This window comes from Salmo trutta, chromosome 10 (assembly GCF_901001165.1).
Source record: "Salmo trutta chromosome 10, fSalTru1.1, whole genome shotgun sequence".
NCBI classification, from domain to species: Eukaryota; Metazoa; Chordata; class Actinopteri; order Salmoniformes; family Salmonidae; genus Salmo; species Salmo trutta.
This window is the reverse complement of record NC_042966.1, coordinates 11,253,860-11,271,699: the sequence shown is the minus strand read 5'-3', so window position 1 is coordinate 11,271,699 and position 17,840 is coordinate 11,253,860. Positions and strand designations below refer to the sequence as shown.

The following is a 17,840-nucleotide window of genomic DNA, read 5'->3' as shown; positions in this document are numbered from 1 at the left end:
GGAATGAAAAACGATGTCATAACGAAAATGTTAATGGTCTTGATGAAATAATAAACTATGTGAAATCTTACCAGGTAACAATAATGTAAATGCCTGCACCAAAGCCTGCCACCTTATCCTCCAATGGAGACGTTTCTTTTTAAGTGGCTAATTGTCTTTTTATCAATTTTTTTATGCGTACATGTTTATAGATGATGTAATGTATTATAGATGCAGCCTGTACCGTGTTTGACCATGTGTAAGGGTCCTGTGTGTAGCTGGTGTAGAGAGTCAGGCGCAGAACAGCAAGTATGAGTAACCAACGTGCTTTACTCAAAAAGACAAATATACAAAGTAACATCACGAGCCCACAAAGACGGACCGGATTACAATAAACAATCGCTCACAAACACAACATGGGGAACAGAGGGTTAAATAATAAACAAGTAATTGGTTGAGTGAAGCCAGGCATGTAAGACAAAGACAGAACAAATGGAAAATGAAAAGTGGATCGGCGGTGGCTAGAAATCCGGTGACGTCGACCGCCGAACGCCGCCCGAACAAGGAGAGGGACCGACTTCGGCGGAAGTCGTGACACCATGATTGTTTTTAGTGTCTCAAAACTCAATTTGAGTTGGCCACAATGTGGTTAAAAAAAAATATATATATATTTTGTATTATTGTATCATTGTGGAGTGACACTTGAATAAAGGTTTCTAAGTCTAACTCGTTCTAGGCCTATGGCTCAGTGAGTCTTATCATTGTCTTATCCTACCGTTCAAAGGATAGACTATTTTCGACATTGTACAACAAATAGGATAAGGCGTAGGCTATGCATCCCAGCCGATATCTTACAGTCAAGAGAAGTCAAAGTATGTTATCTGCACAGTACGTAGTGTTTTAATTCCATTCCACCGTTGAAAAGTTGTCAGACTATCACATTGAATAGAATAGAAAGTTGTCAGAGTGTGTGATATGTGGGGGAGTATGTTGAGTGTAAGTACATTAGACCATATGTTTTGTTAGTTTGTTTTGTGCCAATTCTGTAGACTTTGTTATCTTTGACAGGATGTCGCGTGGGTGTAGGCCTACTGTAGCAGTAGCTCTTCTGTACGCACTCTGAGGAAGAGGGGGGACAAATCCACATGGTGCAATGGTTACAAGGTGTGTAATCGTTAGTCCAAAATGTTTTGCAACGGCATCCGTTTACTCCAAACGAAAACAAAAAAAGAGAGTTTCTATTTGAAAAATTCAGGTAGATCCCTCCATTTGGTTCCATTTGGTTCCTAGTGAATGTACCCCTGGGATTCAGGTGTGTAGGCCTAGTCTGCTGTCTTGGTGCTGAGCAGGTGGCTGGAACTTCAGGCAAACAGAGAGAGAGAGGAAGGGTTACGGGTGAGTCACATTTTTCCATCTCTACTAGTTTTGATACTTGGGCCTCTTTGATGACACAAACTAGGTCGAGGAGAGAATGGTGTGTATTGTAAAGAGACGGATCTACATAGATTAAAATCTTTCTTTAAGAGATGTCTTCTACACTACCTCCGCAGGTAGAGGGTCTTCACACTGACTAGACTTTTCGCAAAAATACCCTCAGCTGCTCATTTTGTGACACTCACCCGACAGTTACCCCCCTCTAAGCAGGGCAGTTTAAACAGAATTGTCTCGTTAAGCCAACACTCCTACAGTAAAAGTTGTAATAGCAGAGCAATTTCACAGTTGAAATCTACAGACATTTTTCATTTTTCTAAAATCACCAGGGAATTATAAAAATGTTCAGTCACAATTTGCTTTTTACCTCATATCATGACTTCCATGATATTGATAAAATGAAACCTGGTTTGTTTGAAGGTAACTTTAATGTCTCCCCACCTTGCAAGCTAAATATTTTGGCAACAATTTTACAAATTTTGCCATGGGGCAGAGAAGGAAATTTGAAGTTGTACAGCTAATTTTCTGCAATTCCACACATTTTGCAATAGGGTAGAGAGAAATGTTTTCAGTTTTTAATATGATATCTGAGTGAGAGTAACAAACATAATCAATGGGGGCCCACCGATCAGGAATTACAGGTCAGACGCTAAATTGTCTGTTCTGGCAAAGGTATTGGAGTCCCTTGTCAATAAGCAGCTTAAGGCCTACCTCCAGGAAAACAATATTTTGAGTGGTATGTAATCAGGTTTCAGGTCTAGAAACAGCATTGTCACAGCAACTTAGAGAGTTTTGATAGTAACTGTGCCCTGGGTAAGAAGCTGCATTGTGTATTCATAGACTTGTCAAATGCATTTGACACTGTGGACTATATTGTCTTGGTGCAGAGACTGAAGTTCATTGTTATTACTGGTCATGCTCTCGAGTGGTTTGTGAACTACCTGTCAAATTGAACCCAGTGTGTTAAGGCAGATGGTTGTAAGTCGGAAACCATAGAGTTATGCTCGGGTGTGCCTCAAGGATCAATTTCAGGTCCCAGGTCCCATGTTGTTTATTATCTAGATCAACAACACTGGGAGACAAATCTCTTTGCCCTCACCCTGGTCATCATGAAGTATTTGGAGAAGCTGGTCGTGGACCACATCCAGGCACACTGGACCCAATTTGCCAACCGCTCATACAGGTCCATTGAAAAATGCAATTTCCATCGCTATTCACATCAAAAACACCTATGTGAGAATGTTGTTTATTGGCTACAGTTCACCATTCAAGACTATTGTTCCCTCCAAGCTCGACACCAAGCTCAAATACCTGGATCTGGACACCACCCTCTGCAACTGGATCCTGGACTTCCTGACGGGCAGACCAAAGGCTGTGAGGATTGGCAACAACAACAACATCTCCTCCACACAGGCTCCTCCCTTCAGGGGTGTGTCCTCAGCCCTCTGCTGTACTCCTTGTTCACCCATGACAGCGTGGCTTTGCATGACGCCAACTCCATTATCAAGTTTGCTGACGACACCACGTTGTTCGCCTGATCACCAACCTCGACAAGTCAGCCAAGATAGAGGACGTAAGTGGCACCACCACAGATATCAGTACCATGCTGAGGGCTCGATGGTGCCAGGTGTGACACTTGGCATTCAGGCCTAAGTGTTCAATCTTGGCTTCATCAGACCAGACAATCTTGTTTCTCATGGTCTGAGAGTCCTTTAGGTGCCTTTTGGCAAACTCCAAGTGGGCTGTCATGTGCCTTTTACTGAGGAGTGGCTTCCGCCTGGCCACTCTACCATAAAGGCCTGATTGGCGGAGTGCTGCAGAGATGGTTGTCCTTCTGGAATGTTCTCTCATCTCCACACCACAGAGGAACTCTGGAGCTCTAACAGAGTGACGATCGGGTTCTTGCTCACATCCCTGACCAATGCCCTTCTCCTCTGATTGCTCAGTCTGGTCGGGCGGCCAGCACTAGGACTAAGAGTCTTGGTGGTTCCAAACTAATCAAATTTAAGAATGATGGAAGCCACTGTGTTCTTGGGATCTGTGCCTCGACACAATCCTGTATTGGAGCTCTACGGACAATTCCTTCGACCTCATGGCTTGGTATTAGCTCTGACATGCAATGTCAACTGTGGGAACTTATATAGACAGGTGTGTGCCTTTCCAAATCATGTCCAATCAATTGAATTTACCACAGGTGGACTCCAATCAAGTTGTTGATTGGAGTCATCTCAAGGATGATCAATGGAAACAGGATGCACCTGAGCTCAATTTCTAGTCTCATAGCAAAGGGTCTGAATACTTATGAAAATAATTCTATTTTTCATTTTTTATAAATTAGCAAATATTTCTAAAAACCTGTTTTCGCTTCGTCGTTATGGAGTATTGTGTGTAGATTGATGAGGATTTATTTTTATTGAATACATTTTAGTATAAGGCTATAAACGTAACAAAATGTGGAAAATGTCAAGGGGTCTGAATACCTTCCGAATCCACCGTACCGTAGTTGTTTCTAGTTGTTACCCTATGTCACTAGTTTGCGTTGCCTGATGTAAGGAAGCATGTTGTTTTATTTCACACACACCACACACCACACTCATCCCTGCATGTACACACACGCACATTGACTGTTTGTTTGCTGTTGTACTTGTGCTGTTGCCAGCGTCTTCTGTCGTTTTGTTGTACTTTTTTTTCTTGGGGGGGGGGGGGGTTCCCCATCCACACATGAGGCCTATTGCCTCTTGCCAGGCTATCTTTGTAAATAAATGTTGTTAATTGACTTGCCAAGTTAAATAAAAATGCAATTCAACCATGATTAAGACACGTTTAGATAGCTGGCTAGACTAGCTTACTAATCTAAAACATTTTATCTGACATTGGCTACTTGAGTTACAGTCAGTGACTGACATAACAAGAGAAAAACAACCAAATTTCAAAATTGCACCTCGTGTATTCTCCTATTCTAACTCTCAAGAGTAAGTTGAGACCTCGACTGAGTTTCTAAAATAAAAAAATAATGAAAAATACATTTGTTTCATTTTCAGAATTAGATCTGCAGGCCTACAAAAGTTCCCATCCCTGCACTAGTGTACACCTAAGTGTACATATCTAGCTAGCTATGGCTCAGCTAAAAGTCAGCATTCAGCTAACAGCCAGCATGTTGATGTCAGCATGCAGAAAGTATTTTGTTTAGCTAGCTAGCTAGCTTGCTAGCTAATGTTACCTAGCTGTGTAGCCTCTATTATAATATGAATGACACTGTATGATAACGTTACAGTACTTTTATATTCGTATGGGAGGGATAAACGTTCATTGATATGCTAACTTTACTTGACCATGAAGCATGTTGTTAGTTAGCTAGGTAGCTAGCTAGCAGGAGTTAGCTGTGTATTGTCAGCTAAGTTCATGTGTATGGACAAGAAAATAAACCCTTTAATTATCTGCACATGCTTGTGAATTGTTGCATTTTTCAAGAGTGTAATACGGTTTGGTTGTATTATTCAATAGCGTAACACATTTATAAGAGAAGTTGCTCAGTTTGTTAAATAGTTTGTGCTTACTGGTTAGTGGCTACTGTGATATTTATGGTCGATTTGAGCTGCGGACCAAGAATGTCGCTTTGCCAGCCACAACAAGAAGGTAGGGCAAGGATGTAATGAATTGAAAAATAGAAATCTCTTTCGGCACTCTGCTCCTCAGACTCTCCTTCATCTCTCCTAGTGAATTACCGTAGCCCTTTCCTGCAGTGAAATGGCCTAGTGGCCTCATGGGTGGAATGTTATTAATATGTTTCATCATTTCATAATTAATATATCTGGTGTTTCTATGCTAAAAAAACCTCTTAAAATATCCACACATTTTTGTGAATCCCTGTTTGTTATTTTGATAATATAAATGTTATTTTGAGATGAGGGATTGTATGCACGTTTTGTGGTGAATCTATGAATGTCATTTCATTGATTATTAGTCAAATACTCTGATGTATTTTAAAAGGATAATGTCACCTCTCTGAAGAAGTGAATTGGAATGACCCAATCCAGGTAGGGGTGCTGCCGTCTGGTATCTATGCCAGCCGGTTTCAGACCTTCAGGGCTAGAAGAACGAACTAGCTTGCTGATTGTAATAAAACACCTGACTTCACCTAACAGAATGTTACCCAGTGCCTTCCTCCCTTGGACTTGAAACTTTATAACAACATTGTAAGTCCTCATCATCATCCTTGGAGCTCTGTTGGTGAATGTACTCAGTGATGCCTTTATTCCTTTTAGGACTATAAACAAACAAGGACACTATTTAGTGGCGCATGCGTTATTAACAAAAGTCTCAAATGCTCTCTTCTGTTTATGTTAAAAGTGAATATCTTAAATAAACAGGCTCAATGTAAATAAATGTCTGCACAAGAGCGGAGACACCATGGGAGTTTCTGTATCTGGAACCAGAGCTCTAATTGCACTGAGGAGAAGATAGGATTACTGACTGATTCTACATTTCGGCAGGCTGACATAATGCAAACAAACAATTTTACAACATCCAGAGTCCCCTTCCACTTAAGCAGCCCGCAATAGGCATAGAAACAGAGAGAGGGAGAGAGAAATAAAACACATGTTGCACACACACATTACGACCTAAATCAAATTTCCACAACTTTACAAAGCCAAATAAACAACCAAACGATATGGGTTCGTTCGTGAAGGGACTGTGAAGGACCAAGCCACTCAAAATGGAGACCAACTTTATTATGGAGATCTCTAGGTGAGACATACATATTTCTGTGTTTTGAGGAAGATATAAATATTATTTATCAATGGAAAAGTGCGTGGTGAGCTTGGGTGAGGAAATACGTGTTCGATTTTATATGATACATTTGACCACTGCTTTTATCTCCAGCGCTGTCATTAGAATAAATGAAAAAACATCCTTAACGGTTGCGGCAGTGCAATGTTTCAACCTTTTCTTGTGTTCCACATGTCCTCCAGAAAAAGGCACACGTTGTAATGTAAGTTCCTGGGCTGCTGTCTCCCCCTATGGGCATATGTTATCATGGCATGCATGGACCAACATTTCATTTTGCCCTCAATCCCTCTATGCAAACCAAACGGTAAAGACTGTATGGCCATTTTGAACCAGTAAAATAATAAATGGTTTGGTATGGATCGAATAAATAGTATTTCATATATTTGTAATGTATCTGCTGTGGCCTTTGTTTGTCGCACATAATAGCCGGTCACTACAGACCCTCATCGATTGCATGAAGGTGTGACTGTATGACTTTCGATATGGGATTTCGCATGCAGACAAATTCTGTCATAATGGAAACATTATTGTTAGGCCTATTTCCATGAGTTCATCCTAAATGTTTTATTTCGTCAAGTATTAGCTTGTTTTTTTACTGGTTTAACTTTGAAGGTGTGAGTAAAACAAAACAAATCAAATCATTTTTTTTATTGGTCACATACACATGGTTAGCAGATGTTATTGCGAGTGTAGCGAAATGCTTGATGCTTCTAGTTTCCGACAGTGCAGCAATATCTAACAATTAATATCTAACAATTCCAAAACAGATACCTAGTACACACAAATCTAAGTAAAGGAATGGAATAAGAATATTTAAATATAAGTACATGGATGAGACACTCAAATATTTAAGAATATAAACATATATTTGTAAACCAAAATCAATTTCAGTTACTTGAATTATTATACCTACATCAATATTGTACACAAAATGTAAAACTGTCTATGGATATGCTGTGTGTGTGTGTGTGTGTGTGTGTGTGTGTGTGTAGAGGGGGGGGGGGGGGCCGTAGGGATCAAATTCCTTCAGTTCGTTATGCTCTGTCGACCAATCACATTTGGGTATTCTCGGGTATTCTGTAGCCGCACAGTAACTCACTTATAAAGTCCGCTTGCAAAGCATTTCAGTTCAAAGCACGCACACCTTCTGGAGATACTATTTGGAGACAGACTAGAACACTTTCTCTTTTTATCTGACAAAAAAAAGTTGCCGCAAATCATCAACTGTTGCTCGAGTGTGGAGACGCCTGCAAACAAAACTAGGTTATTATACAATATTTTAGAAAGGCATATGCATAAAGACATTCTCTCTCCAAAAGGCTTTGTGCAGCTGACTGCCTCATTGCAGGAGCAAATAACGTCTACTGTTACTTTTTATCCACTTTTGGACATTTTAAATACTTTGGTCAAACTTTTCCTCGTGTGTAAAGCATCTCTAGGGATCTCACCCTCAAGAGCCGTACTTTCATATTTTGTGCGTAATTGTTCGACAACATTTTTCGTATGAATCTACTCGACCCCTTCCTGAAAATGACAGACGAACAAGACAAATGTCTCTCTGACGCACCGAGCCCGAGCATGTCCGAGGACTCTGCGGGATCCCCGTGCCCTTCCGGCTCTGGCTCAGACACGGAGAACACCAGACCTTCAGAGAACGGTCTGCTGATGGGTCCGGACGGTCCCCTCGTCGAGTTCAAGAAGGACGACGATGACAAGTTCCCCGTGTGCATCCGCGACGCGGTGTCCCAGGTCCTGAAAGGCTACGACTGGACCTTGGTTCCAATGCCAGTCCGAGTGAACGGATCTAGTAAGAACAAGCCCCACGTCAAGAGACCGATGAACGCGTTTATGGTTTGGGCGCAAGCCGCTCGGAGAAAACTGGCTGATCAGTACCCTCATCTGCATAACGCGGAGCTGAGCAAAACTCTGGGGAAACTATGGAGGTGAGTCTCACTCCTCTCTGTCATTACTTCCAAAGGTTTATTTCGAGTGGCATCGCGTTTGTGGTCTTATTACTGAAAATAGTTTTATTTAATAGGCAACTCAATTCTACTTTTACTCATGCATTGTACGCTCGCATGTGAACTCGATGTAATCATTTCACCTTCGTAGTAAATTATTTGGTTGTCAATTTAACATTTGATTTACTCATGTATCTATTTGCCTTTCACGCACAGGCTACTCAATGAGGGAGAGAAGCGTCCGTTCGTGGAGGAGGCAGAGCGCTTGAGGGTACAGCACAAGAAAGACCACCCCGACTACAAGTACCAGCCCCGGCGAAGGAAGTCCATGAAGAACGGACAAAGCGAATCTGAGGACGGCAGCGAGCAGACGCACATATCGCCAGGAGCGATCTTCAAGGCGCTCCAGCAAGCTGACTCTCCAGCCTCTAGCATAGGAGAAGTGCACTCCCCCGGAGAACACTCAGGTAAGAAGAGAGAAAATGCGTAGTGCCTATTGCATTAGTCTCATTCAACATGTGTTCGTCAATGTATATTTGGCACTTCAATGCTGCTAGACTTTTTATAAGGATAAGCCTGTATGAAATAGATTGTTTGAAAAGCTGATGACAGATATTATCAGATATGTTCTCTGTTAGTTTAACTTGATGTCTAGACTCATTTCTTATTCCACTGGTGCTTGACCACTTGTAAAGCTCTTGTTTTTCCTTTTCAATTAAATCCATGGGTCTGCTCTTGCTCTGAGATTTGTATTACAGAAATATGTATTCTATATGTAACCCACCCTCTCTCTCTCAGGCCAGTCCCAAGGGCCCCCCACCCCTCCCACCACACCTAAGACCGACATCCAAGCGGGCAAGGTGGACCTGAAGCGTGAGGGTCGCCCCTTACAGGAAGGCACGGGCCGTCAGCTCAACATTGACTTCCGGGATGTGGACATCGGCGAGCTGAGCAGCGACGTCATCTCCCACATCGATACCTTCGACGTCAACGAGTTCGACCAGTACCTGCCCCCCAACGGTCACCCAGGTGCTCCTGGCACTGCCGCTGGCCAGGTCTCCTACAACGGTACCTATGGCATCAGCAGCTCCGCAGTCAGCCAGGCAGCAGGGGGCACCGCAGGGCACAGCTGGATGACCAAGAGCCAGAGTCAGCAGCAGCACTCCCTGACCACGCTGGGTAGCGGAGGGGAGCAGGGCCAGAACCAGAGGACCCCCACACACATCAAGACAGAGCAGCTGAGCCCCAGCCACTACAACGATCAGCAGAACTCCTCCCCCCCGCAGCACGTCACCTACGGCTCCTTCAACCTGCAACACTACAGCTCGTCCTCCTACCCCTCCATCACCCGCGCCCAGTATGACTTTTCTGACCACCAGGGCGGCACCAACTCCTACTACAGCCACGCAGCTGGGGGCCAGGGCTCAGGGCTGTACTCCTTCAGCAGCTACATGAGCCCCAGCCAGAGGCCCATGTACACCCCCATCGCAGACACAACCGGGGTGCCCTCCGTACCCCAGACCCACAGTCCCCAGCAACACTGGGACCAGCAGCCAGTGTACACACAGCTTTCCCGGCCCTGAGGACACAGTCATCTACACACAGACTTACATAGGCTGATAGACATGCCCATCTTGCAGAGGGAGACTTTGTCACAACATTCCAACATCTAGCTCCCAGCAAACAGACACTTGAATTTACAACAGAGGAGAAGACAACAAAGAAGAAGGAAAGCTGGACTTGAGAGAACTGAAATTAGATCAGAATGGCTCACAACGTGCCTTTTTTTGTGTGTATTGATGAAACATATTTTGAGCATTGAGAAATCCTCTGTGAGGACTGTTTAAATTGTTGATATTTTTAGTAGGTACTGTGTATGTTTTCTTACCTTTTTTACTCTGGCAGTTTGCTATTCTGGGGGATTTTAAACACGTATTTGTAGAGAAAAAGCTTTATTTTTATCCAGTTCAGCAGTAAACCACAGTAGTGCAGTTATCTATTCTATGGCCTCAATTCTCTGGTGGAATTTTTTACAGGCAGTAAATCTGTCCTTTTTTGGTTGTGTTTGTTTTTGTTTGTCTTCCTGCAGTGCATTGTGCTTATATGTGCTGTGCCATCCAACAAAATGAACTACATTTGTATTTGTGCAGTTTAGGGTTTCTCCATCAATGCTTTATTATGATTATAGCACGTTCTTAGATGTAAGAGGGGCATGCTTGTGAATGGCAAGGGAAGAAGTTTGGACGTTATCGTTTTGTGCAGGAGATTCCAGCCTTTTGCACCATTAGTGTCTAGCATATCAGAGGTTGGGTGATAGGATGTGTGTGTCAGAGTGTGTGTGTGCTACAGCACATAATATAGAAGAGAAGCCACAGCTGAGATTATACTTACCGTCTGACAGCATGTGTTTGACAGCCACAGGAAGTGCCCTTTGACCTCTCGGGCGTCCCCTGCAGTCTACCATCACGCCAGTGTCGTTTTACAGCCCCCCTGCCTGATCCACCTCTCACCCCCTCCCGCCCCCTCTGTCTTAACCCTTTAATTTATTTATTAGCTTAATTTTATTTTCAAAGTAATTATTATTTAGCATTTTATTCTTTATTTTATATTTTATACAATTAATTAATTTGTCTTCAAAATAAGTTACCTTCTGGATATTAAATGTCATATAAACCGGTCTTTTTAGCCGAGGGGGTTACTTAAAAAAATGACACAAACTGTAATCATCATGCTTTATTTATCATATGTAAATGTTTCTATTTTAAATGTTTAATTTGTCATTTTTTTGTTATCTAGTTGTGTACGGATTATTGTTAATTGTGAAGTTTGGATTCTAAACTGGAAATACGTTTTGAGCATAATGACAAAGTTTTACAATTAGTTATGTTTACGCTGTGGCTAATATGTTTGTGTTATTAGAGATACCAGCATCCCTGTCTTTTCTAAGGACTTTTTTTTTTAACGTCCTGACACATACAGTACTATCTTAGTACTGATGTTTTCTTCTGATGCATCTGAACAAATTGTCATTTTCTTCAGCTAGCTTAACATGTTACTGTACTGTCTTAAAAAGAAGCTTAACTTTTGTATTGTATTTGCAATAAAAGAGAAAATACTCTAGAAACAAAATGGTTGTTGATATTTTATTGCACAAAACATGACCTACTTTTTGAATAGGGTGGGGGAACGAGGAATCTCTAGTTTATATGGATAAACATCATGCCACATAACACCTCTATATGTTGGAATTTATAACATTTAAACCAACCCAATATCAACCTCAGAATTTGACTGTTTAGTCAAATTGAGACAGAGAGGTAGACAGAAAGAGTTAAAGAGAGAGCCTGAGAGAAGGCAGTTCTCTCAGAAGCCTTGTTTTTCTCATGTATTTTCTTGTTCTTTCTCTTCCGTCAGCTGGAGCAACAGGGGGTCCCTCCTCCCTCCAGTCTGCATGTTGTACGGCTCTGGGGCTTTACTGGGAGAGGCTACTCTGCAGAAAAACATTACAACCGTGAAAAAAGCATAAATGTTTTTCAATTTTAAAGCAGGGGACTTTGCTTCTCTACCAGCAAAGCTCTCTTTAAAGATTTTCAGTGCTGCCACCTTTTAAAGGTCAACTCAAGGAAATATTTACAAGCTTCACAACACCAGGGGACCAAGTGCCATTTTCCTATTCTCTACCACTATGAATCACACCTTTTGGAAGCTATTGTGATTTTTGAAACCACCGTTTTATAGTATGGACACAAGGCATAGGAGGACAATAAAATGTGACTTGTTTCAAGAAACTAGGCGTATGTCTCGCGTCACAAGCATTCGAACGTAAACATTTATTTTTGATCAAAGTGTGTTTTATGGCAGAAATGCTTTCTGGAACATGTAAACTTCCATGTTCCTTAATAACAAACCTGTATGCCATCTGTAAATACGAGTAAAATAGAGCCCAGTTGGTTTAGCCACAGAAAAAGGCAGGAACTTTCCTGCTAGCCATGATTGGCTGAGATAATGGATGGGCTGGACATGCTGAGAGATGAGTTCGGATTGGTCTGCCATGTAGCACCAATTTGAAGGTAACCCTTTCTAATGCAGCTTTTATAAAAGATATCACAAATAACTGCAAAAGTGTTGCTCTCCACTTTCTGGAGGACAGAGTTTTGAAATCAATGGAATGCCAGGTGGAAGCAGCATATGACAGCTAAGGAGATGGAGAAAATTCTGGCTTTTAATTGCAAATATGTGGAGGGAGTCAAAAACAGAACACACAGAAGGCTGTTGTATAAAACACCTGTCTCCGGATTACATCTTCAAACTAAGGGCAACCATGGCATCCGTGACATAGAGGAAGGAGCATTCATCCATGTATATGGGTAAGAGAGTCTAGCTAGCTACATTTTCCGATATTATACGTTTCAAATTTAGTCCGAAAGTTGTTTTCATTGCAAGTTAAAGCGTGCTGTTAGCTAGCTAGCTAATGTTAGCTGGCTGGCTCGCTAGCTAATGTTACATGTATGATCAGAGTAGTAATATTATTTGTATCTCAGAGCCATTTGCGTTGATAGTTATAGCCTAATGTTAGCTAGCTAACATTGAGTCTAGTTGATTAGCTACCTGCAGATTCATGCAAGGTAGTAATGTTATGAGCTAGCTAGCTACATGTCTAAACAAAAGACTCTACTATGCAAGGTACCATTTCACTGTACCATAACACCTTCTGTATCCTGTGCATGTGACAAATAAACTTAGATTTTATTTGACATAGTGTGTGTTTACCAGAGAAGGTAATGTGAAGAACAACATGACCTGCACCAAAATCAAATTAGCCTATAAAGAATGCCCTGCTTTTATTTCGCCACATTCACAACTGGCAAGATTTTTTTCTGTAATTAGCATACCATTAACTTGTAAATAATGATCTGTTGTGAGTTTATTTTCCTGTAATAATTAATACAAATTAGCTAAAGTTAAGCCGTTATCAGCTATATGATGTGGTCACTATTTGAACTGGCCAGCTAACTAACTTAACGTTAGCTAGCTAGCTAACAAGCTAGAAACAACTTTCTTTAGAAAGTTGCTTTTAGTTGCCTGGTTTGCTAGATTGACATATACAAAATGTATTTTTTAACGGATGGGTTTATTGGTGTTAAAATACACCAGTTATGCTAGTTTGGACCACCAGGTTGCTGATGTCATGAATGTGAATCCTTAAAGTGATGGTGGGGCTAGGCTTAAGAGGGTGTGAGCAATGCTCACACCCTCTTAGGGTATAGACAAAGTTGATCAACTTTCAAAGCAGAATTACTTTCCCATTATTCCTCAACTGTAGTGTATGATATACCATTTTGTAGCTCTGAGTCTCTACTTTTATCCAATGTAAAAAACACAATTTCAAATGTTGCTGCATAAGACCGAATCGATCCAGTCGGTCAAAAATATAATTTTATCCATGTTATTGTACAGTATGTTTTTAAAATCATCATCAGAGTCACTATACGTATAGTTTTACATGGCATCTGTCATTGCTTTTGATCCGAGAAGTGAGAGTGGCGGTGTATTGTAGCCTTTTAGGCATAATAGAAACATTCATCAAGGTGTGAGAGAAAGATGGAACTTGCTGAATTAAAACTACCACTGTAGCTGTTTATAGAAGTGAAGTATCCACTTATGTAATGTAATTACCTTATTCTTTAACTGTCAATGACAATTACATACAGTCATTTCCACCATATTATATGATCTGGCTGTGCACCTAGTTCATTGGCTGATCAAGGTGGGAGGAGGATATCTAGCACCTGTTTCCAGTGATCCGATTGGAAGACATCAGTTTGGCACCTTAGAATCGATTCCTAGACAGGAAGGAAAGAGGGGGAGGCAGAGAAGAACGAGAAAATGAGCAATAAGGAGGGAAAGAGAGGGAGAGAGATGACTTCAGTTGAAAGCGGCCCAACCCATCTGAAAAAGCCATCAGTATCCCTGCGCTTCTAACGGGGAAGTGGTAGCACTTAGGAGTGGACAGATGACATGTTTCACATGGATGTTTTCCCCCGCCAGTATGCTCCCAGGCCAAGTCACATGCTGGGGTGTAGGCTCAGTCCCAGCAGTGCACTGAAATAAAATGAACGCTCTCGCCCTATGACAAGGCACGTTGCTCAGCATCATACTCAACCCATCCGCCTATCTTTGGTCCTGTGTGGCTCAGTTGGTAGAGCATGGCGCTTGTGTTATAGGGTGGACTTTAGCTCTTATGTGAATTGAATTTTCACTGATCTTTGCATGATCTCACAAGTAATTGACCTTGATCGATTGCTGATTGCCATTCATTGATTGCATGTGTGCTGTGACTTGGAGATTTGCTGTGCTTAATTGTATGAACTTTTTCAACCACCCTCCTCCTGTGATTGGAACATCCCCTAACTATGCTCTCTCTTTCACTGCAGTTCACGCCCTTGGTCTCGTTTAGAACCCGTGGTGCATTTGTGTTTGGGGTGGAGTACCTGTTAGGGCAGTGTGCCAGGAGCGCCAGACTACAAACGTTTGAGCTGCGGAGGTCTGGTTGGTGCTAGCTTATAGCGGTGTCTGTTCTTAACAATTTGCCCTGCTTTCAGGGTTGTTGGCTTTTTACTGTTTTAATGGGAGAGCGCCGCGGTGATGGTGGCTTTGCTGTGTATTTGTAACTATTAATACTCTGATCATTTATTGCTCTTAAAGTGACGCTAATGTGATTGTCGCCCTAGGTATTATAGTTGTCTGAGTAGTGTGCAAGCCACCATCTGGGTATGTATAATGCCTGTTATTTATAATGGCGACGCTAAAACAGACTACGGCCAGATAGTTTCAGTTACAATTTTTTTTTAAATATTTTAATAAAATTGTATATTTGATTTGAAGTGTTGCCTGGTCCATTGTATTGCTCATGACCCAATCAATATGTTGCGTGTCACAAACCTGTCTTGTCCTGGTTGAGGTGTTCCACCTCATTAAACAGGAACCGCCGTTGTCTGGTAGGTGAGCCATGTTAGTCTCGGCCCGGGTGGGATACTTGCACCGCCAGGGATTTGTGGGTTTCATTCCCAGGGCCACCCAGAAGTAGAAAATATATGTGCGCGTGACTAAGTCGCTTTGGATAAAAGCATCTGCTAAATGTCACTTTATATATTTATTGGGTTGTCTTCATTGAGCTACCTTGTCTGTGTAGACCTATAGCTTATTTCTGACCAGAAAGCAGGTCCCCATAGATTTTGGTAGTAATTGTCATGCAAATATCAATAACATGGCTTAAGTATGTTTTCTCTCTGCCCCATGGCAATGTGTAGAATTGCAGGAAATGAACTTCAATTTCTCTGTACTGTCAAGGGGGTTGACACACTGTTTTGCTGTGAGGTGGGGGTGGGGGTGGGGGGGTGGGGGGGGGCCCAACCAAATCTTGCTTGGGGCCCCCACTAGAGCTTGCCCTGCCTAACTGTGGAGTGGAACTAATCATATAGGCAGTCTGTCTTGTCAGCTGCTCTGAGGGACAGGTCTAAATAAAGGCCTGTTACTGATTGCCATAAGATACCCTATAGCCTTGATACTGGTGACTGAGGGACCAAACCAGTTCCTGTTCACTAAAGGATCTCTAGATGGGTCTGAAAATATCCCAATGCACCTATTGGTGGTGGATTGGGTTAGTTACCCCTATACAACGTAAAGTGTCTTGATCCATTATGATTAAGTGACAATAGGCTTGTGCAGCATTTAACTGGCACATAGACACACAAACCTTCTCTGTCTTTATATGACTGTACGACGTCCTAAAATAACCACATTTCGGAGTTATGCTCTAACTGTGTGCGACGCACACAATTGACTGGGTGAGGACCAGACCCCAGGCTAGGCGTATACACCCACTCACCAGAGGCCGGAAGCAGGGACACTGGGTTTGGAGTGGCTTAATCAGTGGGCAGTTTTCCCAGGAGAAGCCCATTAATATTCCGAACAGACGTCTCTATGGGAATTTGTCCCCTCCGAGCCCAATGGGTGGTCCTTTTTAAATGTAAAATACCACACCAAAAGAGAACCTGGCAACTTCCAACCCTCGGACAATGGACTGCTTTAGAATGCACAAATAGATGATTTGGTTTTGTGTGGGAGAAATACCAACCGAAATGGGGGGGGGGGGGAATATGAATAAGTAAATGTATTGAAGAGCGAGTGATTGTGTGTGTTTACATGAGTGTGTGTCTGTGAAAGGTGTATTAGTGTGTGTTTATGTATGAGAAAGTTTACTAAACAAGAAAATGACCTAATCAAATAAACAATCAGTATTCCATGGTCTCCTTGCTGCTGAACATAAAAAAAACACAAAACCATACCCCAGTCAGAAGTCAACTCATTAAAAACAATGGTAAGTAGCATTTGCTAATTCAGTAACAACCCTCAGGGTCAACTTGTTTGCTTATGTCGGTGTGCAAAGCCCACTGTATGAAAATCATATTGACTTTATGATGCTCTTGGGCTGCATTACTTACTGTATGATTCCGTCCAGTTCTCTTCACATTCTCCAACTCCTTGCTGCTTCTGGCAACATCCATGCCCTCCCACACGCCCCGTCCTCTTCACATCTAACCCCTCTGTCTCGGGTACGTTCGCCCCACTGCCCCCTCACTACAGCAGCCCACTGTCATTGTTCCTAGGGACCAGCACAAACGAGACGACTTGACCCCTTCATGCCCCCCCCCCCCCCCCCCCCATTTCCTCTCCTTTCAAACTGCCTAGTCTCCCGAAAGCAGTGCCTGGACACAGAGGAAACTGTACATCAATAAGGACCGGCGAGACAGGATTTTTTTTTTACTACACTCCACACAGAGGCCGATGGAGAGGAACACTGGTCTCCCCGGCAACAGACGCCCACACGAGCCAGGAACAGTAGCCTATATGGTCCCTAGCCTGGATATTGTGAGGTCCGTCAGGTGCTAGTCCTGTTTGTCTGGGCTCTTACACAAGTGGGAGGATTTATAGTATCTTCATCTTTTCTCTCTGTTTCTAAGGATGGCCTTGGTGCATGCAATGTGGCTCTGAACATCCCTGCTTGCCACAGATCCAACATCCTCAACCGCTTTTCCACCTTCTTGGTTGGTGAGAGCCAGTGGTACTCTATTGGTTCTTATTATTATCTCTTTTTAAAAAGTGTGGGCCAACCTGGTGCCTCGTCTGAGTAAGGCCCATTGCCTGTAGACTGCAGTAGGGTCACGGTCTGAATGTGATCCACAGCTTCAATGACATCACACTCTCATCTCTGTAAAAACAAGCGTGCCCATCCCCAAAATTGACAGCAGGCCCAATCAACAGCCGCCAGCTACCTTCTCCCATCTCCATATCCCATTACCACCAATCTCCTCAAACAGCCTCAGATTATAGGCACCTAAGTATGATTATATTTAAGTGCTTGCTATCATTTGGTCTGCATGGGCAGCAATAACACCTTTTGGCTAAGTAAATAGACATAGAGAATGGCTGAGCCCCCCCTGTAACTGATCCATAGGGGGACTTTAGCCCGGTGGATAGGCTTGTTTAGAGTGCCCTGGAGTAATGCAGGGGACCATTGGGGGTAGACCATCATTGCTTAGGTAAGCAGTATTTGGTGGGGCAAGGGATGGGGGTCGCTAGCTACTGTACCAGGAAGTTCTAAACCCACCTCCCTGT

The 17,840-nt window shown here is 42.6% G+C and overlaps 1 protein-coding gene across 1 annotated transcript; it reads left to right on the top strand.

Annotated features, from left to right (window-relative positions):
• Positions 1–7,323: 7,323 nt before the first annotated feature.
• Positions 7,324–11,291, top strand: LOC115201104 (transcription factor Sox-9-A-like). The gene is made up of 3 exons (XM_029764391.1): positions 7,324–8,144; positions 8,379–8,629; positions 8,961–11,291. The coding sequence occupies exons 1-3, from the start codon at positions 7,705–7,707 to the stop codon at positions 9,743–9,745; spliced, it is 1,476 nt and encodes a 491-aa protein (XP_029620251.1). The 5' UTR covers positions 7,324–7,704; the 3' UTR covers positions 9,746–11,291.
• The last annotated feature ends 6,549 nt before the right edge of the window (positions 11,292–17,840 follow it).